This window comes from Thamnophis sirtalis, unplaced genomic scaffold, assembly GCF_051295495.1.
Source record: "Thamnophis sirtalis isolate CommonGarterSnake01/CBP01778 unplaced genomic scaffold, rThaSir2_p1.2 scaffold_9, whole genome shotgun sequence".
Lineage (NCBI taxonomy): Eukaryota > Metazoa > Chordata > Lepidosauria > Squamata > Natricidae > Thamnophis > Thamnophis sirtalis.
The window spans coordinates 68663178-68686786 of record NW_028261389.1 but is presented as its reverse complement, the minus strand read 5'-3'; the positions used below and the strand labels follow the sequence as shown (position 1 = coordinate 68686786).

Sequence of the window (23609 nt, the reverse complement as noted above, 5' to 3'; positions counted from 1 at the left end):
CATGCCCACAAGCCCATCACATGGTCCAATCTCCCACTGCCATGCTTCCAACCATCCAGTTCTGGCCAGGTGCAGAGACAAAGGATGACCTTGGCTTTCTAGAAAGGATTTTGTTATGGCTACATAGCATCTAACTCTGTACAATCTCCCCTCCCATTTTCCCACAATAGAAAATGCATAGTAGCATAATAGAAAGTGTGGCAGGCCAAAGATCCAAAAGAAGATGGCTGCAGGCCTGACAATGTACACATTTCAGGGCTTGTTTTATGTATAGATGTAAAAATGTGTTCTTAATATTAGCAACGATGCTCTGTGGGGATTTAAAATATTACTCAAAGATTGCAAGATCTTATCTACTGTAAAGATGAACAAGGGTGTGATTAGTTTAAAGGGATGGTTGCCAGTTATCAATAGTACTATGAAGACACTATGATAATGAAACAGTAATAAACATAGAATTGATTTTTATTTTCCCAGTTACCTGCAGTGTTGGCACCTTTTATAGTGGAGAACATAATCAATGCATCCCTTGCTCACCGGGGACCTATCAAGACACGGAAGGTCAGCTCTCCTGTGAACCTTGTCCAGGGAATGATGGGCAAGGCATTGCGGGTGCACGAAGTGTGTTAGAATGTGGAGGCAAGTCGCATTTCATTTTCATAAATTTCATTCAGAAACTGGAGTGAAAAGTTATTTAAAAATAGAAAAAAAGGAGAAATATGAGGCTGTGACCAGAGCTGCAAATCTTTGTTTTGTATTGACTTGTGCCTGCTAAATGTTTTCTGGGATATGCGTAAGTCTTGCGTAATCAGTTAACGTGAAGCACCAATCAGGTTACTCTGAACCAGGGATGGGTTCCGGATTCTTTTACTGCCGGTTCGCTCAGGGACACGCTTTGGGTGCGCATATGTTTTGTGGGCCCGTGCACTTTGGGGGGGGGACGCTTCAGGGGTGTGCCCGCTTTGCGCATGCGCAGTAGTGAAATAATTGCTTCTGTACATGCTCAGAAGCAAAAAACAAGATGGCTGCGCCATAGGCACTGCCGATAGAACCGGTTCGGGGCATGGGCAGCTGAGTTACTATCTACTCGTCCGAACTGGTCCGAACCGGTAGGAACCCACTTCTGCTCTGAATGTCCTAGAACAGGGGTGTCAAACTTGCAGCCTGCAGGCCAGATGCATCACACCCTGGTCACACCCACCCCATTTTAGCGAAGGGGGAAAAACATTGTGATACATCACTTGATGACATGTCATTGCAAGATTGAAACCCCTGTCCTAGAATATATGGTAGTCCTCAACCTATATCCAATCACTTACCAACCATTTGACGTTACAACATATTTCAAAGCTACATATGACCTCCTCAAAGTTATGACTGCTTCAGCATTTCATTTCACAAATTTCATTCAGAAACTGGACTGGAATGTTAACTGAAAATAGGAAAAAGGAGATATCTGAAGTTGTGACCTGAGTTGTAAATCATTGTTTTATATTGACTTGTGTGTTGTGCCTGCTATTCTCCAAAGCACCTGAGGGTAGGACAAGAAGCAATGGGTAGAAACAAATCAAGGAGAGAAGCAACTTAGAATTAAGGAGAAATTTCCTGACAGTTAGAACAATTAATCAGTGTTGTGAATGCTCCAAGACTGGAAGTTTTTAGGAAGATGTTAGATAACCATTCGTCTGAAGTGGCATAGGTTTTCCTGCTTAAGCAGGGGGTTGGACTAGAAGACCTCCAAGGTCCCTTCCAACTCTGTTATTCTGCATTTTATATTCTAAATGTTTCTTGGGATATGCTTAGATCCTGCATAATCGGTTCATGTGAAGCATCAATTGGATTACTCTGAAGGTCCTAGAATACTGTATATCTTATACGATAGTCCTCAACCTACATCTGATCGCTTACCAATTGAGTTACAACAAATTTCACAGCTGCTGACCACCCGTCCTCAAAGTTATGACTGCCGTGTGCATACACAAAGTCATGCAATCATATTTTGGGAGCTTGGTAACAGGCTCACATTTACCACCAGTTGTACTGTCCCACAATCACATGATTGCAATTTCCAAAGTCCTTTCTTGTTTTCTAGCAGAAAAAAAAGCAAAAAATAAAATAAAAATCCCACAGGAATCCCAGAGAGCAAACACACAGACACTGAGGTAACTGGCAAGCTGTGCCTTAGCTGTCTATAGAGGTTCTCAGTCATCCAGGTCATGGTTGTCCCAAAGGTGCTTTTTCAAGAGGCAACTGAACTTTCTGGCTTTTCTTTGAAGACATTTCGCTTCTCATCCAAGAAGCTTCTTCAGCTCTGAGAAGAAAAATCATAAAGTCCAGTTGTCTCTTGAAAAGCACCTTTGGGATTGTGCCTTAACTACTGTATTTTTTGGAGTATAAGACGCATTGGAGTATAAGATGCACCAAGGTTTTGAAGAGGAAAATTTTTTTAAAAAAAGGTTTTGCACTCTGCAAATCTCCCCAAAATGACCCATTTTTCGTAAAAACAGGCCTGGTTTTTTCCCCAAAAAAGTGAGGCATAAATAGCCCTTAGGAGACTTGTAGAGGGCTCCTGGGGGGTGGGGGGGCCAAAAACGGGCTCATTTTTCATCAAAAAAAAGGGCATGGATGGCCTTATGTAGGCTTAAAGAGTGCTCCTGGGGGCTCGGGGGGGCGGCAAAATTCAGCAAAAAATAGCCATTTTTTGCTCTTTTCTGCCCTCCCCAGCCCCCAGGAGCTCTCTGAAAGCCTCCTACAGGCTATGCACCAGTGGTGGGTTTCAAAAATTGTTGGAACCTACTCTGTGGGTGTGACCTCCTTTGTGGGAGTGGCTTGCCACCCATGTGACCGGATGGGAGTGGCTTGCCACCCATGTGATCGGATATGAAATAATGAATTAGTACTTAGGTCGGTCCAAGTAGCTATTCAGAAACTCTGGCATTGAAGCATGCAAGTCTTAAAGCTGTCAAGTTACAAGATCCTTGCCAGTGGTGGGTTTCAAAAATTTTTGGAACCTCTTCTGTAGGTGTGGCCTGCTTTCCAGGTCCACTGGTGGAACCTCTTCTAACCGGTTCGGTAGATTTGACGAACTGGTTCTACTGAATAGGTGCGAACTGGTAGGAACCCACCTCTGCTATGCACAGCCATTTTGGTGAAGGGGGCAGGGTTTCAGGAGGCAAAAAATGCTGTATTCAGTATATAAGATGCACCCAGATTTTCAGCCTCTTTTGAGGGGAAAAATGTGCATCTTATACTCTGAAAAATATGATATATTTATGTGTAAACCATAGATTTATTCCTTTTCTAGGGCAGTGTTCTCCTGGGCAGTTTTCTTTTGATGGTTTTAAACCTTGCAGACTGTGTCCACTTGGTACTTATCAATCTGAACCAGGAAGGACCCTCTGTTTCTCCTGTGGTGGAGGGCTGGGGACAAAATACGAGGGCGCAGTTTCCTTTCAAGACTGTGAAACTAAAGGTAAGTTTATGTTCTGTCCTACCATGTATCATTAGGGCACCTCAAAATAAAATATAAGAATACCATACAATGATGGTTTGCTTATGGTTCATCAAGTTTTTTTCAACTCGTAGCAACCACACAAATAGATCTTCTCCATGATGTTGTATCCCTAACCTGTTCTTCCAAGTCTCATCACTAAGGAGTCCATCCCGCTCTTGCTGTTGGTCATTCTCTTCCTTCTCTTTCCTTCCATCATCAGAGTCTTATTGAAAGAACTGGGTCTTTGCATAATTCATCCAAAGTATGATAATTTAAGGCTGTTTTTTTATGCCTTCGGTGAGAATTTGGGTTGATTTGTAATAGAACCAGGGGTGGGATTCAGCCAGTTCGGACAGGTTGAGGCAAACAGGATGCTAATTTTACATTTGGTTCACCAAACCAGTAGTTGCAAGGCCTCGCCCACCACGCTCCACCTCTCCCAAGAGTCTTCACGCAGCCCGTTTTGGATGCCAGGTAAGTGCAGGGCCCGCACAGAGGCTCTGGAAGGGCAAAAAATGGGCCTCGCAGAAATGGGCCCATTTCCAGCCTCCGGAGCCTGGAGGAGGCTGTTTTCACCCTGCCGGAGGCTCGAGAAAAACCTCCGGAGTCTAGGGAGGGTGAATTTTTCCCCTCCCCCACTGCCATGGTGCAGGAGACTGAATAGGCCACACCCACCATGGCCACGCCCACCCAACAACGGGGCAGAGAAATGGCTGCTAAAAATTTTCAATCTCACCCCTGAATAGAATAGGTATTTTATTTACCTTAAAAAGTTGCAAATGCATCTTGGATAAGATTTTTTGCCTAGTGCCAGCCTGATGTGTTTCTTTTTTTCTCTCTTTCTATTCCTTTGACTTTGCGTACATTATAAAACAACCTGCCTCTCTTCTAAACAGTTCATTGCTCTCCCGGCCATTACTACAACTCTACAACCCACAGATGTATCAGGTGTCCTGTAGGAACTTACCAACCTGAATTTGGCCAGAATTATTGCATCACTTGCCCTGGAAATACAAGCACAGATTTTGATGGTTCCACCAACGTTACCCACTGTAAAAGTAAGTTTTCCCTATGATCAGCCTTACTTGCAATATTGCCTTGAATGCCCTGTGAGCAGGTTACTAAATGAGTTAATCTTAAACCTTATTGCCCATCTGTAAGCTACACTTGTACTATATAATTGAGTTGAATTTGAAAATCTTACAGATGAAACTCAATGATTATTTGCTTGACCACTGGGTAAACATTATCAAAATGCAGAAATCACCCACCTCTAAACTCAGCCAGTCTAAAACCTGATTTATCCTTAGCAGTAGAGTAAGACAGTGGGGTGCGAAGGATTTCAGCCTCAGATCACATTAAGTAAACTGTTTTTTGAGCATCGAGACAATTTTCCCATACAAATCCTTCTTGCTTCTACGATAAAATTGAACGCCGCAGTGTCTCTCCAATGTGTTTTCACTTCCTTTAAAATCATATAAGGATTATAGAAACACTATCTTAGCAGTCTGTTCTCTGTGTTAGAAAGAAGAAATGCCTTCTTTAGCAAAGTAGATATCCTAAGGGTTCATGACTCTAGAAAGAGTGCAGAGAAAAGCAACAGAGATGTTAACACCACTTTATAATGCCTTGGTAAGGCCACACTTGGAATATTGCATCCAGGTTTTGTTGCCATGATGTAAAAAAGATGTTGAGACTCTAGAAAGAGTGCAGAGAAGAGTAAGAAAGATGATTAGGGGACTGGAGGCTGAAACATATGAAGAACGGTTTCAGGAATTGGATAAGTCTAGTGTAATGAAAAGAAGGAGCAAGGGTGACATGAAAGCAGCGTTCCAATATTTAAGGGGCTGCTACAAAAAAGAGAACCTATTTACCAAAGGACCAGAAGGAAGAAGCAGCATGACATGGAAACTAATCAAGGAGAGAAACAGCCTAAAATTAAGGAGAAATTTCCTGACAGTGAGAACAATTAACCAGTAGAACAGCTTGTCTTCAGAAGTTGTGGTTGCTTCATCACTAGATGTTTTTAAGAAGAGATTGGATAACCATTTGTCCAGAATGGTGTAGTATCTCCTGCTTGAGCAGGGGGTTGGACTAGAAGTCCTCCAAGGTCCCTTTCAACTCTGTTATAGGAATGGCTGCATTAACCCTCTCTGTGATACAAAGAAACATAACAACCTAGTGTATTATTTTATATTTTTTACTTGAGGAAGATGCTGGAATTTAAACAGGCACAAACGACTGACATTGGTACATTTTTGTACATTAATAATATTTTTCTTTGGTTATTTATTGCTCATTCTCCCGGCCTTCCGTAAAGCCATCAAGACCTGGCTGTTCCGGCAGGCCTGGGGCTGTTGATTGATATCCAGCCCCACTTAGATGGAATGGATGATGTGGAATTTTAATATTTGTATTTTTTTATTTTAAATTTTAAATGTCTCTTTTGTCTTGCTGTGAGCCGCCCAGAGTCCCAAGGGAGTGGGCGGCATACAAATTTTATTAAACTCAAACTCATTTACAAGTATAATTATTTAGTTGTAATCTGTATATCATCCGCATTTAATTATTAGCTAAATTAGAAAAAAGTTTTACAGGCCAAGTGTGATTTCTGATGATCTGATGGACATACGCATGGACATATTCTTGGCAAGAAGATAGAACTTTTTTTGCCATGGCCTACTCCCAGGGTGGTTTGTCTAATTATAGCACTGGGATTTTTCCGAGACATCCCATCCAAGCATTAACCCAGCTTGACCCTGCTTAGCTTTTTTGAGACCAGCTGAGAACAGCTATTGCTGCTGTCTGCTGAAACAGGATGCAGCTATAAAATGATATCTCTTACATAGGGTACATAATAAAATATACATTTGCATGTATAACTAACTTTACTCTTCCTTGGCAGAAGGAAGTAAACAGCGTTGATACCTAATCAACAGGGTTGGTTCTATGATGCCGTCACTCACATTAAATTAAGCTAATTCAGAGCAAGGGTTCACATATGCTTGCTAACCATAGCAAGCATGTGTAGTAGAGGGGAAATATGGGCTCACTATGAGGAAAGGAAAAATCATATCTACTCTATAGATTTTCATTTTCTTCCCAAAACAGGAAGGGTTTTTTTTTTCCCAGGAAGAGGAAACATTCACAATCTATTTATCAAATTTGGCTTAGAGAAAGAAAGGAAGGGAAGGGAAGGAAGGAGAAAGAAAGAAAAAGAAAGAAAGAAACTTTTAAAAGGCAGCATGATACATCCCATCTGAACTGACGAAAGAGTTTTTACCATTTGAGTCTTTACATACAAGAAGAGATTAGAGCTGTGCTACAGCTTGTATTTGGAAGCAAAAAAATGTGGATGCTTTAGAGCAGTGATCCCCAACCCCCGGTCCGTGGACCGGTGCCGGGCCGTGGAGTACCTGGCACCGGGCCGCGCAGCGGCCGGGGGCCATGATCGCTGCAGCGGCCGGGGGCCATAGTTTCTTTCTGTATGCAAATTAGGGCTAACTGGCACAAGGGGTGTTACTGGACCGCTGGTGGCACTCTGACGTCACCAGCGGCCCACCGCCCCCTGTGTCCAGCGCCGCCCTTCTCATTCCTTTTCAGCGCTTCAGCGCTGGCCGATTCCTGAAAAAAACCTAAGAGCGCCTGCGCAGCTACGTAGGGCTAGCGTAGACAGCGCTAGTAGCGTAGCCTTGCGTAGGCGCAGTTTGTGCTACGCTATCTACACTAGCCATACTGAACAATCAATGTGTCGTCGCGAACAACGCCCCTCCACCCCTGCGCGCGCTCAGCGGGCCACGGTAAAATTATCAAAGGCTGACTGGTCCGCGGCGATAAAAAGGTTGGGGACCACTGCTTTAGAGAGCATAAATATAGCCCCATCATCATTCTTAGAAGCATCTTTGTCTTCCCTAAGAACTTAAGGAGCTGCAAAGAGGAACAGTGTTTCTCCTCCCACCCATTTCAAATTCACTCCCAGGCTTACAGAACGTAGCACCATCAGATTTATAGTTAGATCAAGACCCCAAAGGAAAATCATCCAAAATGATATTCAAGAAGCAATGTTTTAATTTGCAAAATGATTTACTGTTGTATAGCTTCTTAAAGTAAAACCAATGAAGAAAATCCCTTTTGTAGAAACAGAGAAGTAAAACATGAGTAGGTTAGGACAGTCTGACTTCATCTCTTTCTCACTCCTGGTCCCCCTCTCTTTCTCTCTCTCTCTCTCTCTGTAGATCAACAATGTGGTGGAGAACTTGGAGACTATACAGGGTACATTGAATCCCCAAACTATCCAGGAGATTACCCAGCCAATGTCGAATGCACTTGGAATATAAGCCCACCTCCAAAGAGACGGATCCTCATTGTAGTCCCAGAGATCTTTCTCCCAATTGAAGATGAGTGTGGTGATGTTTTAGTAATGAGAAAAAGTGGTAAGCTTTGTCCCGAGAAAAGACTGTCCCTAAAAGACTGTCATCTCAGAAGACAGTCACTGAATAATTTATCTGATTCAGAAGTGATGTTTATTTATGTAAAACTTCATAGTGTTGACTTAGCTCTTAGCATTTAGAAGCAATAGCAGTAATAGCAGTAGACTTATATACCGCTTCATAGGCCTTTCAGGCCTCTCTAAGCGGTTTACAGAGAGTCAGCATATTGCCCCCAACAATCTGGGTCCTCATTTTACCCACCTCGGAAGGATGGAAGGCTGAGTCAACCCTGAGCCGGTGAGATTTGAACCGCTGACCTGCTGATCTAGCAGTAGCCTGCAGTGCTGCATTTAACCACTGCGCCACCTTGGCTCTAGAAGCTACATCTGCAGGCAGAACCGACTCTAAATTCAACATCTGACAAAGATTTTGTCACATTTCCTATACAACACTTTCAGTAGTGTCTAAATGCCTGGTGTTGGATAATGACCATGTTTTCTGTAGGATTGCAATATAATAATCACTTCTGGATCTCTTTTTGGCTTTCTACCGTACAATTTATTTCTACCTCCAAAACAATATTGAATGAAATTATTTAATATTACTCAGAGTATAGACTAGCACAGGGGTCTCCAACCTTGGCAACTTTAAGCCTGGCGGACTTCAACTCTGGGAATTCTCGGACTTGAAGTCCTCCAGGCTTAAAGTTGTCAAGGTTGGAGACCCCTGGACTAACATAATCATAAGTCCAAACAAGATTTTCAAATGATTCCCTAACTTCTGCCAATGAAAGTTACCATATTTTGGGGGGTATAAGATGCACTCCCCCCCCCAAAAAAGTGGGTGGAAATGTCTGTGCATCTTATACAGCAAATGTTGTAGAGCCAAGGTGGCACAGTGGTTAAATGCAGCACTGCAGGCTACTGCTAGATCAGCAGGTCAGCGGTTCAAATCTCACCGGCTCAGGGTTGACTCAGCCTTCCATCCTTCCGAGGTGGGTAAAATGAGGACCCAGATTGTTGGGGGCAATATGCTGACTCTCTGTAAACCGCTTAGAGAGGCCTGAAAGGCCTATGAAGCGGTATATAAGTCTACTGCTATTGCTATGTTGCCAAAGCCCCACCCACCACCACCTAAAGCCCCACCCACCACCACCTAAAGCCCCACCCACCACCCGCCCACCAATCATTTTCAGCCTCCATGCTTCACGTTTTCAGCCTCCGCACACTCCGTTTTAGACCTGTTCCAGGCTGCGGGGATTGCCACAGCACATCACACTGATTGCTACCTCCACGCATTCTGTGCAGAGACTGAAAATGCAACGCATGGGCGGTGATGTTCTGTAGTGATCCCCGAAGCCTGGAACAGGTCTAAAACTGAGCATGCGGGGGCCGAAAACATGATGCGCGGAGACCAAAAACGTAACACGTGGAGGTGGCAATGGGCTATGATGACCCTCGCTGCCTGGAACAGCTGATTGTGGGTATTCCAAGAGGCCGATCCAGCCGCCAATCAGCTGCTTGTGCTGAATCAGGCTGCAATAACGTGTTGAAGCTGACCGGGCTGATTGATGTTTGCTGCAAGGAGGCTAGCCAAATTAATACCGGTGGAAACTATGCAAACTAATTTGCATCTTATACTCCAAAGCATCTTATACTCCAAAAAATATGGTAATTTCATTAGATCAGTTGCAAGATAGTGGGATATACCAGTAGTTTGAATAATGGTCTTAACTCAGTGACAGAATACAAGTTTTACATAAGGGAGGTTCAGTGTTCAGTCTCCAGAAAAGCATGGCCACCGGATAATTAAGAAACATTTCTCTCTGAAAGACTACATAGAGATGTAGCAGGTCTTGCTAATCTTGGACTAGAGAGAATGCTAAAAGTAGCACTTCACGTATCTTGGAAAATCAAATTTTATTTTTACAAAAATCTATATGTTTATTTTTTATTTTTTTTAAGCTTCACCTACATCAATTACTACCTACGAAACCTGCCAAACCTATGAGAGACCCATAGCATTCACCTCCCGGTCACGGAAATTGTGGATTCAGTTCAAATCAAATGAAGGAAACAGTGGCAAAGGATTTCAAGTGCCCTATGTAACATACGACGGTAATATTTATGCCAGTATTGTTCTAATATACAGTAGGTGTATGCATAAATAAGCCAAAATATTAATAGGTGTAATAGAGAAGAAGGGATATAAAATGTCCTGGTTTCTCCTTTTCCTTTAGCATTTTTAGAATCAGTATTGGTAATGATTTTCCATACAGGAATCAGAGGTGGTATTCAGCCGGTTCGGACAGATTCTCTCAAACCAGTAGTGGCTACCTGTGGGTGGGCCCGTATCACCACCCCCCTGCCACCCCCAGGCTCCAAAACATTCTATGTAGCCTCATTTTTGACGCTGTTCGCATGCATGCATGTCACGCGCACAAGCAAAGCGCATGTGCGGAAGGCCGCACGCATGCACGGAAAGAATCTATAATTACTATTTACAAGTTATTTTACTTAAATACCCAGAAAGTACTCAGAAAGTATTTTTAATAGCTAAAAACTTATTTGGCTCCTTTTCCCTTGTTGTTTTACTGATGAAGGATGATCATACAATTTTACAAACCATTTGTTATATGAAATGTTTAACCATGCTTAAAACTCAAAGAGAGACTTAATCATATTTCTACCTAGAAAGGAGATGCCTTTATTCATGTTTTTTTAAATTAAATGCAGTCATATTTATTTGTTTTATGCATTGAGGAGAAATATTAAAAAAATTTCCTTTCCTCTTCAACATGCTCCAAAATTCAAAAGGACTTTGGAATTCTCTCTTCGTTTTTGTCTTCTTCACAATATAACATCCACAGGATTGGGTTAAGCGGAATATTAATTTTATATCCATTTGCAATCAACATTTGAAGCTGATTTGCAAATCCCAATTGATGACAATCTCAGCTGGGTTAAACTTTAATCAATATAGCTATATTAACCCCCTAATTTTTTTTTTGTCAAACAGATTTAATTTTTAAATTTGATTTTGTATAGAATCTGTGGAGAGTGTCTATTCACAGCCTGTCTATACATCCACCATCCCTCCCTCTATTCCAGTGGTGAAATTCAAATTTACTACCGGTTCTGTGGATGTGGCTTGGTGGGCATGGTAGGGGAAGGATACTGCAAAATCCCCATTCCCTCCCCACTCAGACAGAGGTGGTATTTGCCAGTTCTCCGAACTACTGAAAATTTCCGCTACCGGTTCTCCAGAAACTGTCAGAACCTGCTCTATTCCCTGTGATCTTTACATGCTCACAGAAAAAAAAAATGTAATAATCCAAAGAGAAGATAACCCATTATTTCTTTTGAGCATCAATCATACAATTGGTTTAGTCATCGTTGTTTTTTGGTCTGAAATAAGAACAGAGATATCTATATCTGCCCTTTTGGAGTAGCAGTGAGAGGGATTGTTTCTGTTAGTTTTTGTGAGTAATGAAGGAACTTTACCTCAAGCTGGTCAAAACCTGTGCAAAAGCACCATTCGGCATTCACAGAATCAGTTTGATAGGGTAGTTTAGACTCTGGTCTAGAAATCAGGAGACTGTGAGAATTCTATGCATGAAACCTAACTGAGATTTTAAAAAAATCGGAGAAAAATTTAAAAATAATTCACAGAGGAAAGCCTGACAGGGGACATATTTGAGAAACTTCCCAATTCTTTGAGATCAGAAACAAAAATCAGTTTCTCTTCTAAGATCTTCTATCTACATATCCTGTAGTTCCTGGTATATTGTCCTAAAAGGCTGTTGGACTGGACCAGAGGTGGGTTCCTATCGGTTCGGACCAGTTCAGCCGAGTAGGTAGTAACTCAGCCGGATACAACACTCCCTGAACCGCTTCTATTGGTCCATTCCTTCTTGTTATTTTCTTCTGCACATGCGCAGAAGCAATTTTTAACTACTGTGCATGTGCGCATTGTGCACACGCCCAAAGCACATGCATGCCCGAAGCACATCCCTGAGCGAACCAGCAGTAATAGAAGCCAGAACCCACCCCTGGACTGCACCTTGATGCCAAAATGGTGAGGGAGGGAAGCGCCATATACATTTAATAAATAAACAAAATACATTTAAATAAACAAAAAGCCTGTGTTTAAATTCAGGATCGCTTCAAAACATGTGGCTAATGTGCCTGGACATTGTTGCCAGGAAAAAAAAAATCATTGATTTGATCCTTTTTCCATTCACTTTTCAGAGGACTATCAGCAGTTAATAGAAGACATTGTTCGCGATGGGCGTTTATATGCTTCAGAAAATCACCAAGAAATTTTAAAAGTAAGCTTTCCATACTTAGTCTTTCCTAGTGGCTTTTATTTAAGAGGTTGCAGAGTGCTTCTTAAAATTGGAAGACTGAAAACCGGAAATCCATTCTAAGGGGAAGGAAATCTTACCCAGTGAGGGAGGCAGGGTAGGAGGGCCAAATGGGAGGGCAAGAGAGCCATTGCAAAATTCTTATTTTATTTTATTTATTTAGTTTGTCAAACATGCACAAAATAACAGGTATAAGTATAAACATGGATATGAACAAAGGAAATGAGTACAAATAAATGAGGACAGTAGGACAGGGATGGTTGGCACACTGGTGTGCTTATGCATGCCTCCTTTACAGACCTCTTAGGAATGGGGTGAGGTCCACGGTATATAATTTAAGGTTGAGGCTGTGGGAGTTTGAGGATGTAATTCCAAGCATTGACTACTCTGTTGCTGAAGTCATATTTTCTGCAATCAGGTTTGGAGTGATTTAACTTGAGTTTGTATCAATTGTTTGCTCGAGTATTAGTGAGGTTGAAGCTGAAGTAGTCCTTGATAGGTAGGACGTTGTAGCAGATAATTTTGCGTACTATGCTTAGGTCAGACTGTAGGCAGCGTAGTTCCAGGTTGTCCAAGCCCAACATTTTGAGCCTGGTGGCATCAGGGATTCTATTGTGAGCAGAGGAGTGGAGGACTCTTCTTGTGAAATACAAGACCCGCTCAATCAATGTCAGATAAACAATGTGGATTCCAGGCAGACTAGCTGTATTCAAGAATTGGTCTGGCAAAGGTTTTGTATGCTTTTGATGTGCTTTTGCTGCTTCTGTCTCCCACAGGACAAGAAATTGATTAAAGCCCTATTTGATGTATTGGCACATCCTCAAAACTATTTCAAGTACACAGCACAAGAATCAAAGGAGATGTTTCCAAGGTCGTTTATAAAACTATTGCGGTCAAAAGTTTCCAGATTTCTACGACCATACAAATAACTTCTAGTGCTTTTCCAGGAACTTTTGTTTTATTTTTGGTTCTTTCGCATTCCAGTTAAATATTGTATTGGGTTTGACTGTAGAAACATTTTTGCTGATTTTAAGATTTCCTGCCCGTCTTTATCTTAAATTGTATATTGAAGATAACTATTGTTTTATAATCTCCAATATTTGATGGGATTTTTTTCCCCACCTCAACGAAAAGTAACTTGGAATTCCAGAGAACATGACTTTATTTTCAGTTTATCATAGAGAGGCATTTGTTTTAGAAAAGGAACCTTGTTTATCTACCACATAAAGAAGAAACCTGCTCTTCTTTTTGAAGAAACTACCTGCAAAGAAGAATTATTGATAGAAAAAGTATGTAGTATAAATGATGCTTGGATTTTGAATTGCACTTGAACTTTATATGTGAAATTTTCAGAAGGGGAATCTAAACTTCATTGTTTTTCCTTTTGGTGGTTTTATGGACACTTTTTTTTTATAAACCAAAAAGAAGGTGGGGGTAAAATATAGCTGCCTTAACTTTTGTGTAATGGGTTGGGCAAGAATAATCCTACAATCCATAGATTTCTTGCTCCAATATAACATTTTTAAAAGTCTATTTTGAAAATGGAATGCAATGGTTGAATTAGACACATAATTGGTTTCTCTGCTAAATATTACACCAAGAAGGAAGGATCTTAAGCGGGGTGGGGGTGGGGTGGACACTAGTAGCTAGTTTTCTTGCTCTTGACTGAATATCTAAATATGTACAAAATCTAATAGGCATCTGTTTGTGAATACCAAGGCAACAGAAATATCACTCATATAATAATGTTTTTCAGAGGAATAAACCACAGCTCAGATGTTTGGTACAAGGTGTGATGAAGTGGGGTGAGAGATTAACGTTTTCTCTCCCTCCCTCCCTCCCTCTCCCTCCCTCTCCCTCCCTCCCTCTCTCCCTCTGCAAAGGACTAGGGCTCTTTTAGACCTTGGGAAAGATAAATTATTTTGTCCTTTCATGTGTGCATTCATTGGTTGACAGCTTTTAATCCTTGCTCAATATGATCTGCTTATCATAATTGTTTTCTTATGAATCCCTGAGTTGTGGAGGAGAAATACATTATCCTACTCTACTTCTTAGCATCAAAGCTGACTTCAATACCTGCTGTTGTTGGCATCTCTAACCATGGGCAGAGAGTTTAACACGATTTGATCAGGGAAGAAAATTGACAAGAATTGAAGATTCCCAAGTTCTTTTCCATGTCCAAAGAACTAGGATAATGATTAAATTAGCCATAAAAGTAGTCTTCCTTCCTCCCATCCTACTACCGTGTTTCCCCGCAAATAAGACTCAACCAGAAAATAAGCCCTAACATGATTTTTCAGGATGCTCGTAATATAAGCCCTACCCCAAAATAAGCCCCAGTCAACCAGACAGAAGCATTTTAGTGCCATATTTCCCCTAAAATAAGATCTAACCAGAAACTAAACCTTAATGCATCTTTTGGAGCAAAAATTAATATAAGTCCTGGTCTTATTTCCAGGGAAACACGGTAGATGTTGTAATCAAAATGTTTTCAATAATAAGTCACCAGGCAAAAATTGGGAGGAAGAACAGAACTACTCTTCTATGTGTAAACCAGTAAATTTTTGAACTTTTCACAGCACTCTGACACAGGGCTGTCTAAACACATGGGCCTGATGGGCACTTACCCGTGGGCCCCATGAGCATAGGGACCCCATACTAATCTGTGTAAGTTAACTCTTCAATGCACCTTATCTCATATAAATACAGCAACATATTTATTACATTTTACTGCGTTTTCTAATTAATAAAATAGGTAAAGGTTCCCCTCACACATATGTGCTAGTTGTTCCTGACTCTAGGGGGCGGACCTCATCTCCGTTTCAAAGCCGAAGAGCCAGCGCTGTCCAAAGATGTCTTCGAGGTCCTGTGGCTGGCATGACTAAACGCTGAAGGCACATGGAACACTGTTACCTTCCCACCAACGGCAGTCCCTATTTTTCTACTTGCATTTTTATGTGCTTGCAAACTGCTAGGTTGGCAGAAAGTGGGACAAGTAATGGGAGCTCACTCCGTTACGCGGTGCTAGGGATTTGAACCGCCGAACTGCCGACCTTTCTGATCGACAAGCTCAGCATCTTAGCCACTGAGCCATCGCGTCCCGTATCTTTTTATTAATACTAACATGCAAATATATATTTAATTTTATTGACCATTTTCATTTTTAGTGTCCTGTGAGTAGTTGTCGTAGGGACCCCAGTACAATGCTTTGCCTGGGACCCATAATGCTGTTAAGACAGCCCTGCTCTGACATAGACTTAAGAGCACTGAGAAACTACTCTTAACAGGAAAATACAGTAATTTCTTTCAAATAGCATTCTGCTTTAAAAGATAAACAATATTCAGAAGCAAAGAAAAAAGATTATTGTCCATTTTCTAGTATTATCACAGCTAAATAGATTCACTGCTTTTTTATTCTGGGCCTCATAATTCAGAGCAGTGTTATTGTTCCCTGTTAGATTAAAGATTACTCCTTCTGACAAATCCATAAAATCTTTTTTTTTTTAAATCAGTAACAGGATGTTAGCATTTTAAATTATCCTAGCTACCTGGAAGTATCTAGATGAACTTAACTAAACACTAAGAAGGGTTGGATTTCTTTATAACTAGGAGATCACTAGAAAATCGTAGGCTGTAAACTGAGAAATTAAAAAATGTTCTGAAACAATTGTTGCCATAAGAATTCGTAAATATATCCATGAAGTTATTTTAAGAAGTTAAGCACACTCATAAAAACTTTAAGCTCAGTGAGTTGTTTGTTCCCCAAAAAATCTTACCAGGTTTTTTTTTTAATATTGACCAAATCTAACATTTTATTTCTGATCATCTGCATCAGTGGTGGGATTTACTTACCTTTGTACTGGTTCGCAAATGTGCATGCGCAGAAGGTCGTGCATTATGTCGGGGCGAGTGGGCAGAACCTCCAGCAGCTGCCTCTACTGGTTCGCCCGAACCGGTAAGAACTGGCAGAATACTTGATCTGCATGTCATCCCCCTTGAAGAACTTCTAAATTTTTCTCTCAAGACTCCTGGGTGGTAGGTTAAGTTGATAGTTGCTCAGACTAATAATGTAGCAAATGTGGCAGAATAGCTAAACAGTGCTCTAACGCCAAATAAAGATCATATGCAAATACTGTCTGGAGAAATTCTCAACTCAAGTGTGATAAAGAAATAATTGTTATTCCAATTTGAATGACTTCAAATGAACATCTGTACATCTTTTTAATTTCATGTGAACCTAAGTGAATTCGGTTCACCGACAAATGCGCGATAGACATATGCACGCCGACAAAACCGCAACGGACAAATGAGCGCCGTCAAAATTGCTAATTGATTTTCGACAATAGCGCGCCGACAAATGTGCGATGACAAAATCGCGTCATCAACAAACTATAGACAGCCCAGTGAGTGTGCTGGGCCTTTAACATAGTGGGACGCGTATACGTACATTATAACCCTAACTCTAACCCTAACTCTAACCCTAAAAAATTTTCAATGTTATTGTGCTTGTCATCGCGCTTTTGTCGTCGCGATTTTATCGTCACGAATTTGTTGGCACAATTTTGACGTCATGTTTTAATTGGCGCTATTTTGTCGGTGTGCATATGTCTATCGCGCAATTGTCGGGTCACGAGTGAATTCTGAGGATAAGATATTTAATGAATGATAAAAAAAATACTTCCCTACAAATAATGCCCCTTAGAATGCTTTTCAAAGCCCCCTTCCACCAATGGAAAATAAGTGCAATAGCACTTAGATCAATATGCTGCTTCATATTGCTTTTACAGCCCTCTCTAATCAGTTTACAGAGTCAGTTTATTGCCCCCAACAATCCGAGTCCTCATTTTACCAACCTCGGAAGGATGGAAAGCTGAATTAACCTTGAGCCACTCAGAACTGAACTCTTAGAGTGAGCAGTGAGTTAGCCCTGCAGTACTGCATTCTAACCAGGGGTCAAATGCTACTGGTTTGAACCAATTCCCCTGAACCGGTAGTAAAAAAAATGCTAGCGGTTTGGGCGAATTTGTATTCCAACAATCCGCTGTGACACACAATTTATATTAGCTAGAATTGTCGGATTTCCTACTTTCTAGCTAATCTAAGTCGTGCATCACTGCTAATTGTCAGAAATTGAAGGCCCTGCGCATGCACACGCTCACATTTGCAAACTGGTAGTGAAGGTAAGTTGATTTCACCCCTGATTCTAACCACTGTGCCACCATGGCTCCATACTGAAATCATGAAATTACTGCCTAACTCTAGTTCCAGTTCTGCTTGCTAATGGTGCTGAATGGTGCTATCGGGGTATATCATTTATTGCATTGGTGGCTAATTCCAGCCTATTTGGCAGGGAGAATGCCACTGAAAGAATGACAAGGGATTATGTGATCAGCGATCCAGGAGTCATGGTTCCATAACAAGTCGACACTACTTATACAATGTACAACTGGTTCACCAACAAATGCGCGCCCGACAAATGCGCGCCATCAGCAAACAACAGGAAAACAACGCAAAAACATTAACAATGTTAACAACCCTAACCCTTACCCTAACCCTAACCCTAACCTAAAAATCCTAATCGCGCTTTAGTGGGCGCGCTTTCGACGTCGCGGTTTTGTCACGGTTTCATCGGCGGATATTTGTCATGCACGCATTTGTCAGGTCACATGTATAACTGACTTTCACACCAGTGAACAATATATACAGTGTGAATGGACAATATTTTGATTGAAATCTGAAGTCAGGATAGAACCAAATCCAAGGACCTTCAGAGATCAGCTTCTAATTACTGGTGACATGCCTAGTCTCCTGATTGCATAATGGAATCATTGAACACAACAGCAAACTGACTTGTGTTGTAAGGAAGAATATATCTGGGTATTTTTTCATGAAACCTCAGCAAAATAGGGATCCTCTTGATTAATCTGTTCATTTTAATAGAGAAACTATTTCCTCTTTTGATTTAAAGACAATTATCAGGAGAATCAATGCTCTAGTAGGACCAGAAGAATTGCGCTATACTTTTCCATCAAATAACAGTGCTATCCAAAACGGTGAGAAAAGAAAATGTCAGCCTTTTAAGGTAGACGAAGTCAGCTTTGACAGTGAAATCAGCAGATTGTCAATAAGGGTGGGGGAGTCCTTATCATGCAACAGCCATCTTGAGAGGAAGTCAAATTTAGAAATATCCTCCTGCCCTTGTTTAAAAGACAGATCTTTTATCAGAATTGGTAAAATCGAGTCAAAAAACATTTTGGGTAAAACAGTCATTTTAATATCAGAAATTCTTCCCATTGGTGACAAATCTAGTTTTCCCCATCTGTGAAAATCCAGTTTTATCTCATTCCACATTTTAATATAGTTAGTTTTAAACAAAATAGAATTTTTATTAGAGTTACACCAAGGTATTTTACCTTTTTTTACAATCTTAAATCCAGTTTTGTTTTCCAGTTTTCTTTGATCTTCCCTTTGATCTTCCCTGCCTTTCCCTTTCTGAATCTCACATGGTTTCATCAATTCTCCATTGACCATAATCTCGGCCTTCTGTGGTGTATAAATAGATTTCAGTCTTTGTATAACACTCAGTCTCAACTACTTTAAACATAAAATCCCAATTCAGATTATCAAAAGCTTTCTCTGCATCTAAAAAAATGTACAGCCTATTTGTCCTTGCATTGTTGTAAATATTCAGTTATATCTTAGATGATTCTCACATTGTCCTTTAGTTGTCTTTTAGGTAATAAATCACACCGATGATCTTCATGGACATCAACTTGTAAAACATTTTTTAGTCTTTCAGTTAGGATGGATGTAAAAAGTTTGTAGTCATTAAGAAGACTATAATATATGGTAAGAGTTAATTCTTGCCCTTCCTTGAGCATGAGAAAAATGTAGGCTTCTTTCCATAAATCAAGCATAGACTGACCTTGTAAAATAGAATTCATTAAATCTTTCGTTGAAAATAATAATTGATCTTCAAACATTTTTTAAAAATCCACTCAGTAAACCATCTGGTCTCAGTGCTTTAAGTATCTTAGCTGTTTAATTTGCTTCTGTTATTTCAAAGGTTGTTACTGGACTGTTCATAATTTTCTTTTGTTCTTCCAATAATTTGGGTAAATTTTGATTTTGTACATAGTCATTCATTTGTTCCAATGAAACTTCTTGCTCCTCCTATAAATTAATTCCCCTAAAGTTTTCGGCTATTTTTATTATCCATGTGAGTCTTATTTCCTTCACAAATTTTAGTTATTTTCTTTTCGGTTTGTTTTCTTAATTTGTACAGCCATCTCGCCTTATTTGCATGTTTAAAAAAATCTGCTTCTTATATTTCAATTTCCTTTTCATGTGTGAAATTGTTAACATAGAAATTTGTTGTTGCAATAATTTTAATTGATTAAATATGTTTTGATTTTCCAATGATTTTTGATCCCCCCCCCGTTTAATCTCATCTAAAACATTTTGGATTTTTCCAGCTGATTTCTTCTCAATCCATGTATCGTATTGTATCAAGTAATCTCTTATCACAGTTTTATAGGCCTCCCAAAGCTCTTATCACAGTTTTATAGGCCTCCCAAACTGTGGTCAAGTTGGGTCCCTTACCCATATTATTAAAATAATCTTGAAATACTTTTTACATCCTTTGACAATTTGTGGTCTTTGCAAGATGGATTCATTTAACCTCCACTTAAAAGACTGCAATCTGGATTTAAAATGTACTGTCACTGGATTGTGATCTGAAAAAGATTTTGGAAGAATGTCCATTTCAATTACCTTATGAGTCAAATTTTTGGTAGTCCATATCATATCAAAGATTTGTCTATCTGGGAAAAAAGATATAGTCTTTTGTGAGTCAATTTTGGTACCTCCATACATTAAGTATACCTAGAAAATCTGCAAACTAAAAAATATTTGGAGTAGTTTTCCTTGCATTACTTTAAGCACAAATATGTCCAATTATAGGGTTGCTACCGATTCCAATCTCCAAGAATGTACCAATGTACCAAGAAAAAGAAAATAACTGTTCAGAGTAAATGTTTAGAAAAATTAGCCTTTTCTTGATATGGATGATATAAACCAATAACAATGAATTTTATTCCTTGTAGTTCAATTTGAACATATCTGCCTTGGCCATCCACTGGTAAGAGTTGTAGTTATAACTGAAGAATTATGTATAAAACTACATTAATCTTATTTTTGTGACTGGCAGAAATATATTCCAAACCCAATGTTTTGTTGTCTAAATACTTTCTACCTATCTCTTTTCTTACAAAGGTATTATATCTCGATTCAATTTTTTGCCAAATAACAAAAAAGGGCTGTTGGGGTTTTTTTTGCATTTTTTTCTGGGGAATTTGCAACCCTTACATTCCAAGTTACAATCCATCCTGTTTATCATAGCAAACTTTCCAATGCTACAACTATGGCTGTTCCCATCTCCGTGGCATGAACAGGGGTGGTATTCACTTGTATTCCCTACCGTTTTGCATATGTGAGCCCACCTCCGTGCATGCGCTCAGCTTTCTGCGCATGCACTTTGGGCGAAAAAAAAGAGCCTAAATGGGATGCTATAGAGCTGGGGCGGGGGAGGTGGGGCCACCTGTGATTTCCACTACTGGTTCAGGCGAACCGGTCTGAAGCGATAGAATCCCACCCCTGTCCTGAACCTGTATCTTTGCCATTGTCCTTCTGTGTTCTTTCAGAAATTGGTCTTCAGAATTTGGATCTTTTGAAAAATGTTATAGTTCCGTATCTGTCACAAAATGTTGTGCTTTGTGCTATAGAATTTAGTCTAAAGCCAGGGTGATGAACCTATGGCATGCGTGCCATAGGTGGAGCCATTTATCAGGGCACGCGAGGTGTTGCCCTGTCAGCTGGTCAGCGCACACGCTCCAGAGGCCTGGGGAGGGTGAAAAGAGCCTCCCCCCTCCCGAGGCCCTTTGGAGGCTTCAGCCCTATGGACAAACCAGCCCTATGGGCAAACCGGAAGTTCGGGAACGGACTTCCACTTTGCTCATAGGGTCGGTTTAAGCCCTCTGCAATGCTTGTTCCTTTAATAGATTTTCTTACAAATTGGGTCAAAAGATCTCTTGGCCATTGCACAGGTTGATCTCTTGGCCATTGCACAGGTTGAACTTACTCTACAGATTTTATCAACTTTTCTAGGAACATCCAAATTATCATTTTTCATCCATTTTGTAATCAATGTTATAATTATATCTTTGACCTTTTACCCCACTTTCTGGCAAGTCCCAAATTCTCAAATGAAGCTTTCTCCTTCAATTCCATTAATAATAAATTGATTGCTCCCATTTGCATATCTGACTTTTCTACTCATATGAATATTCTTAACATCCTTTTTCAGTTGGTTTAACTCTGTTGCAAATTCTTCAAACTTTTGATCTAATTTTTCATTTGGACTGTTAGCCATTGAATCAAATTTATCAGACAATTTACTAGTCAATTAGTGCAGTCATCTTTTTTTTTTTTTTTGTAAATTTGTAAATTTGTTTGTAAATTCAGGAGCACTTTCTGCTCAAACTTCTTCATAAAAAGTTGAACAATAAAGTCCTCTGATTCTCTTTTTGCCTCCTTTTTTCTCTGGGGGCGTTTTACTTAATATATTTTTATATTTTTTATTTATTAAATGTATTCATCTCACCACTGGATAACTCTTAAATTTTACTTAATATATAATATTAAAAACACTCCTTTCAATAGTTTTGTTTCTCAATAGGCTTCAATGTCTATATGGCCAGTTATTTAGTACACACGATAAACAGACACTGGGCCAAAAGGATTTCAATGTGTTCCTAAACAATACAACTTCTTCTTATATCAACTCCCTTTTTACAACTCTCTACTCCCTTAATTTGGGGTAGAGTTGGGGCGACTGAATAAAACTGACCATTTACTAGCTGGATCCCTTTCTGACACCACATGGAGTTCTCAGATTTATTTATTTTTTGCACCCTAGGAGAGAAATATCTAGCATTGAACTCTCAAACAACCACTTTAAAATAAGCTAGATAATATTGAATTGAATAAATGGGAAAAACTTTGGGGGGAAAACTTAAAAATGACACTATCCGTTGCATACAAGGAAAACCAGTACAAAATATTTTACAGATGACACCTGGCACCAACAAGGTTAGCTAAAATCTCAACAAATACCTCCCCCAAATGCTGGAAATGTGAATCAATACATGGAACGTACTACCACTTATGGTGGACCTGTGAGAAGGCTAAAAAAAATTGGAAAAGGATCAAAAAATGGCTAGAGGTAATAACAGGTGTTAAAATAGAATGGAAACCTGAAGTTTTTTTTATTAGGAATAATGACTGCAAAATATAAAAAAGAAATTCAGTATTTAATATTACCCATAATTACGGCGACAAGGATTGCCTTTGCCCAGAAATGGAAAAACAAATTAATTCCAAGCGAAGATGAAATAATAAGAAAGGTTATGGACTGTGCTGAAATGGACAAACTAACTAAAGAAATCCAGGGAAAAGAAGAATCAGAATTCTACCAGATACGGGATAAATGGTATAGGTGGATGGAGGAAAGAAACAAGGATCAATGAAGGAAGACAACGAAGCCCAAAAATAGTAGTTAAGGAGAATTAACATATGTATGTATGTATGTATGTATGTATGTATGTATGCATGCATGCATCCATCCATCCATCCATCCATCCATCCATCCATCCATCCAAGTGGTTTAAATTCACTAGAGGTAATCAGCCAATATAGCAGACAGATGAGTACGATAAGAGGGTTAAGAATGGTGAAATGCAAATGAAATATAATAGAAGGGGAAACCATATAAGGTGAGCGATATCGATTGGCAATTGCTATTAGAAAGAACAGGAAGCTCCTGTTTGTATTGTATTGTGTAAATGTGGTGTACGTCTAAGTTTTGTGTGTGTGTATTTTATATGTTTGTAAATAAAATTAAAAATAAATAAATAAAATAAGCTACTGTAGATAACAATTACCACAATGAGAAAAGAGAAGGATTTTTTAAAAAAAAATATATGCTCCTCTAAAGAACCAGAGGCAGGAATATATACAGAAAAAGTAAAATAAAATACTAAGAGTTCTTTGAAATTAATACATTATATACAACATTTCAATGAGTAACTAAAGTAATTGAAGTCCCTATCACCCTAAGGCAAAAGGCTGAAGTGAAATCCTTCATTGTAACCCATCAAGAGGATGTCATTCTTAACCATACTCAGCCAGGCAATTAACTTGTAATCCACTCATCAAGGATGAAAAACAAAAAGAAAAATTGAAAAGTACAAGTTAAAAGCAG

The 23609-nt window shown here is 39.7% G+C and overlaps 1 protein-coding gene across 2 annotated transcripts in view; it reads left to right on the top strand.

Annotated features, from left to right (window-relative positions):
- Positions 1–15145, top strand: part of SCUBE1 (signal peptide, CUB domain and EGF like domain containing 1) — a 204190-nt gene extending 189045 nt beyond the window's left edge. For both annotated transcript variants that reach the window (XM_087722202.1, XM_087722203.1), the window contains 7 exons: positions 478–639; positions 3305–3472; positions 4390–4551; positions 7729–7926; positions 9888–10040; positions 12174–12253; positions 13066–15145. In XM_087722202.1, coding sequence (XP_087578328.1) covers positions 478–639; positions 3305–3472; positions 4390–4551; positions 7729–7926; positions 9888–10040; positions 12174–12253; positions 13066–13218 — 1076 coding nt within the window. In that variant the 3' untranslated portion in view covers positions 13219–15145. The remainder of the gene's footprint in view (positions 1–477; positions 640–3304; positions 3473–4389; positions 4552–7728; positions 7927–9887; positions 10041–12173; positions 12254–13065) is intronic.
- The last annotated feature ends 8464 nt before the right edge of the window (positions 15146–23609 follow it).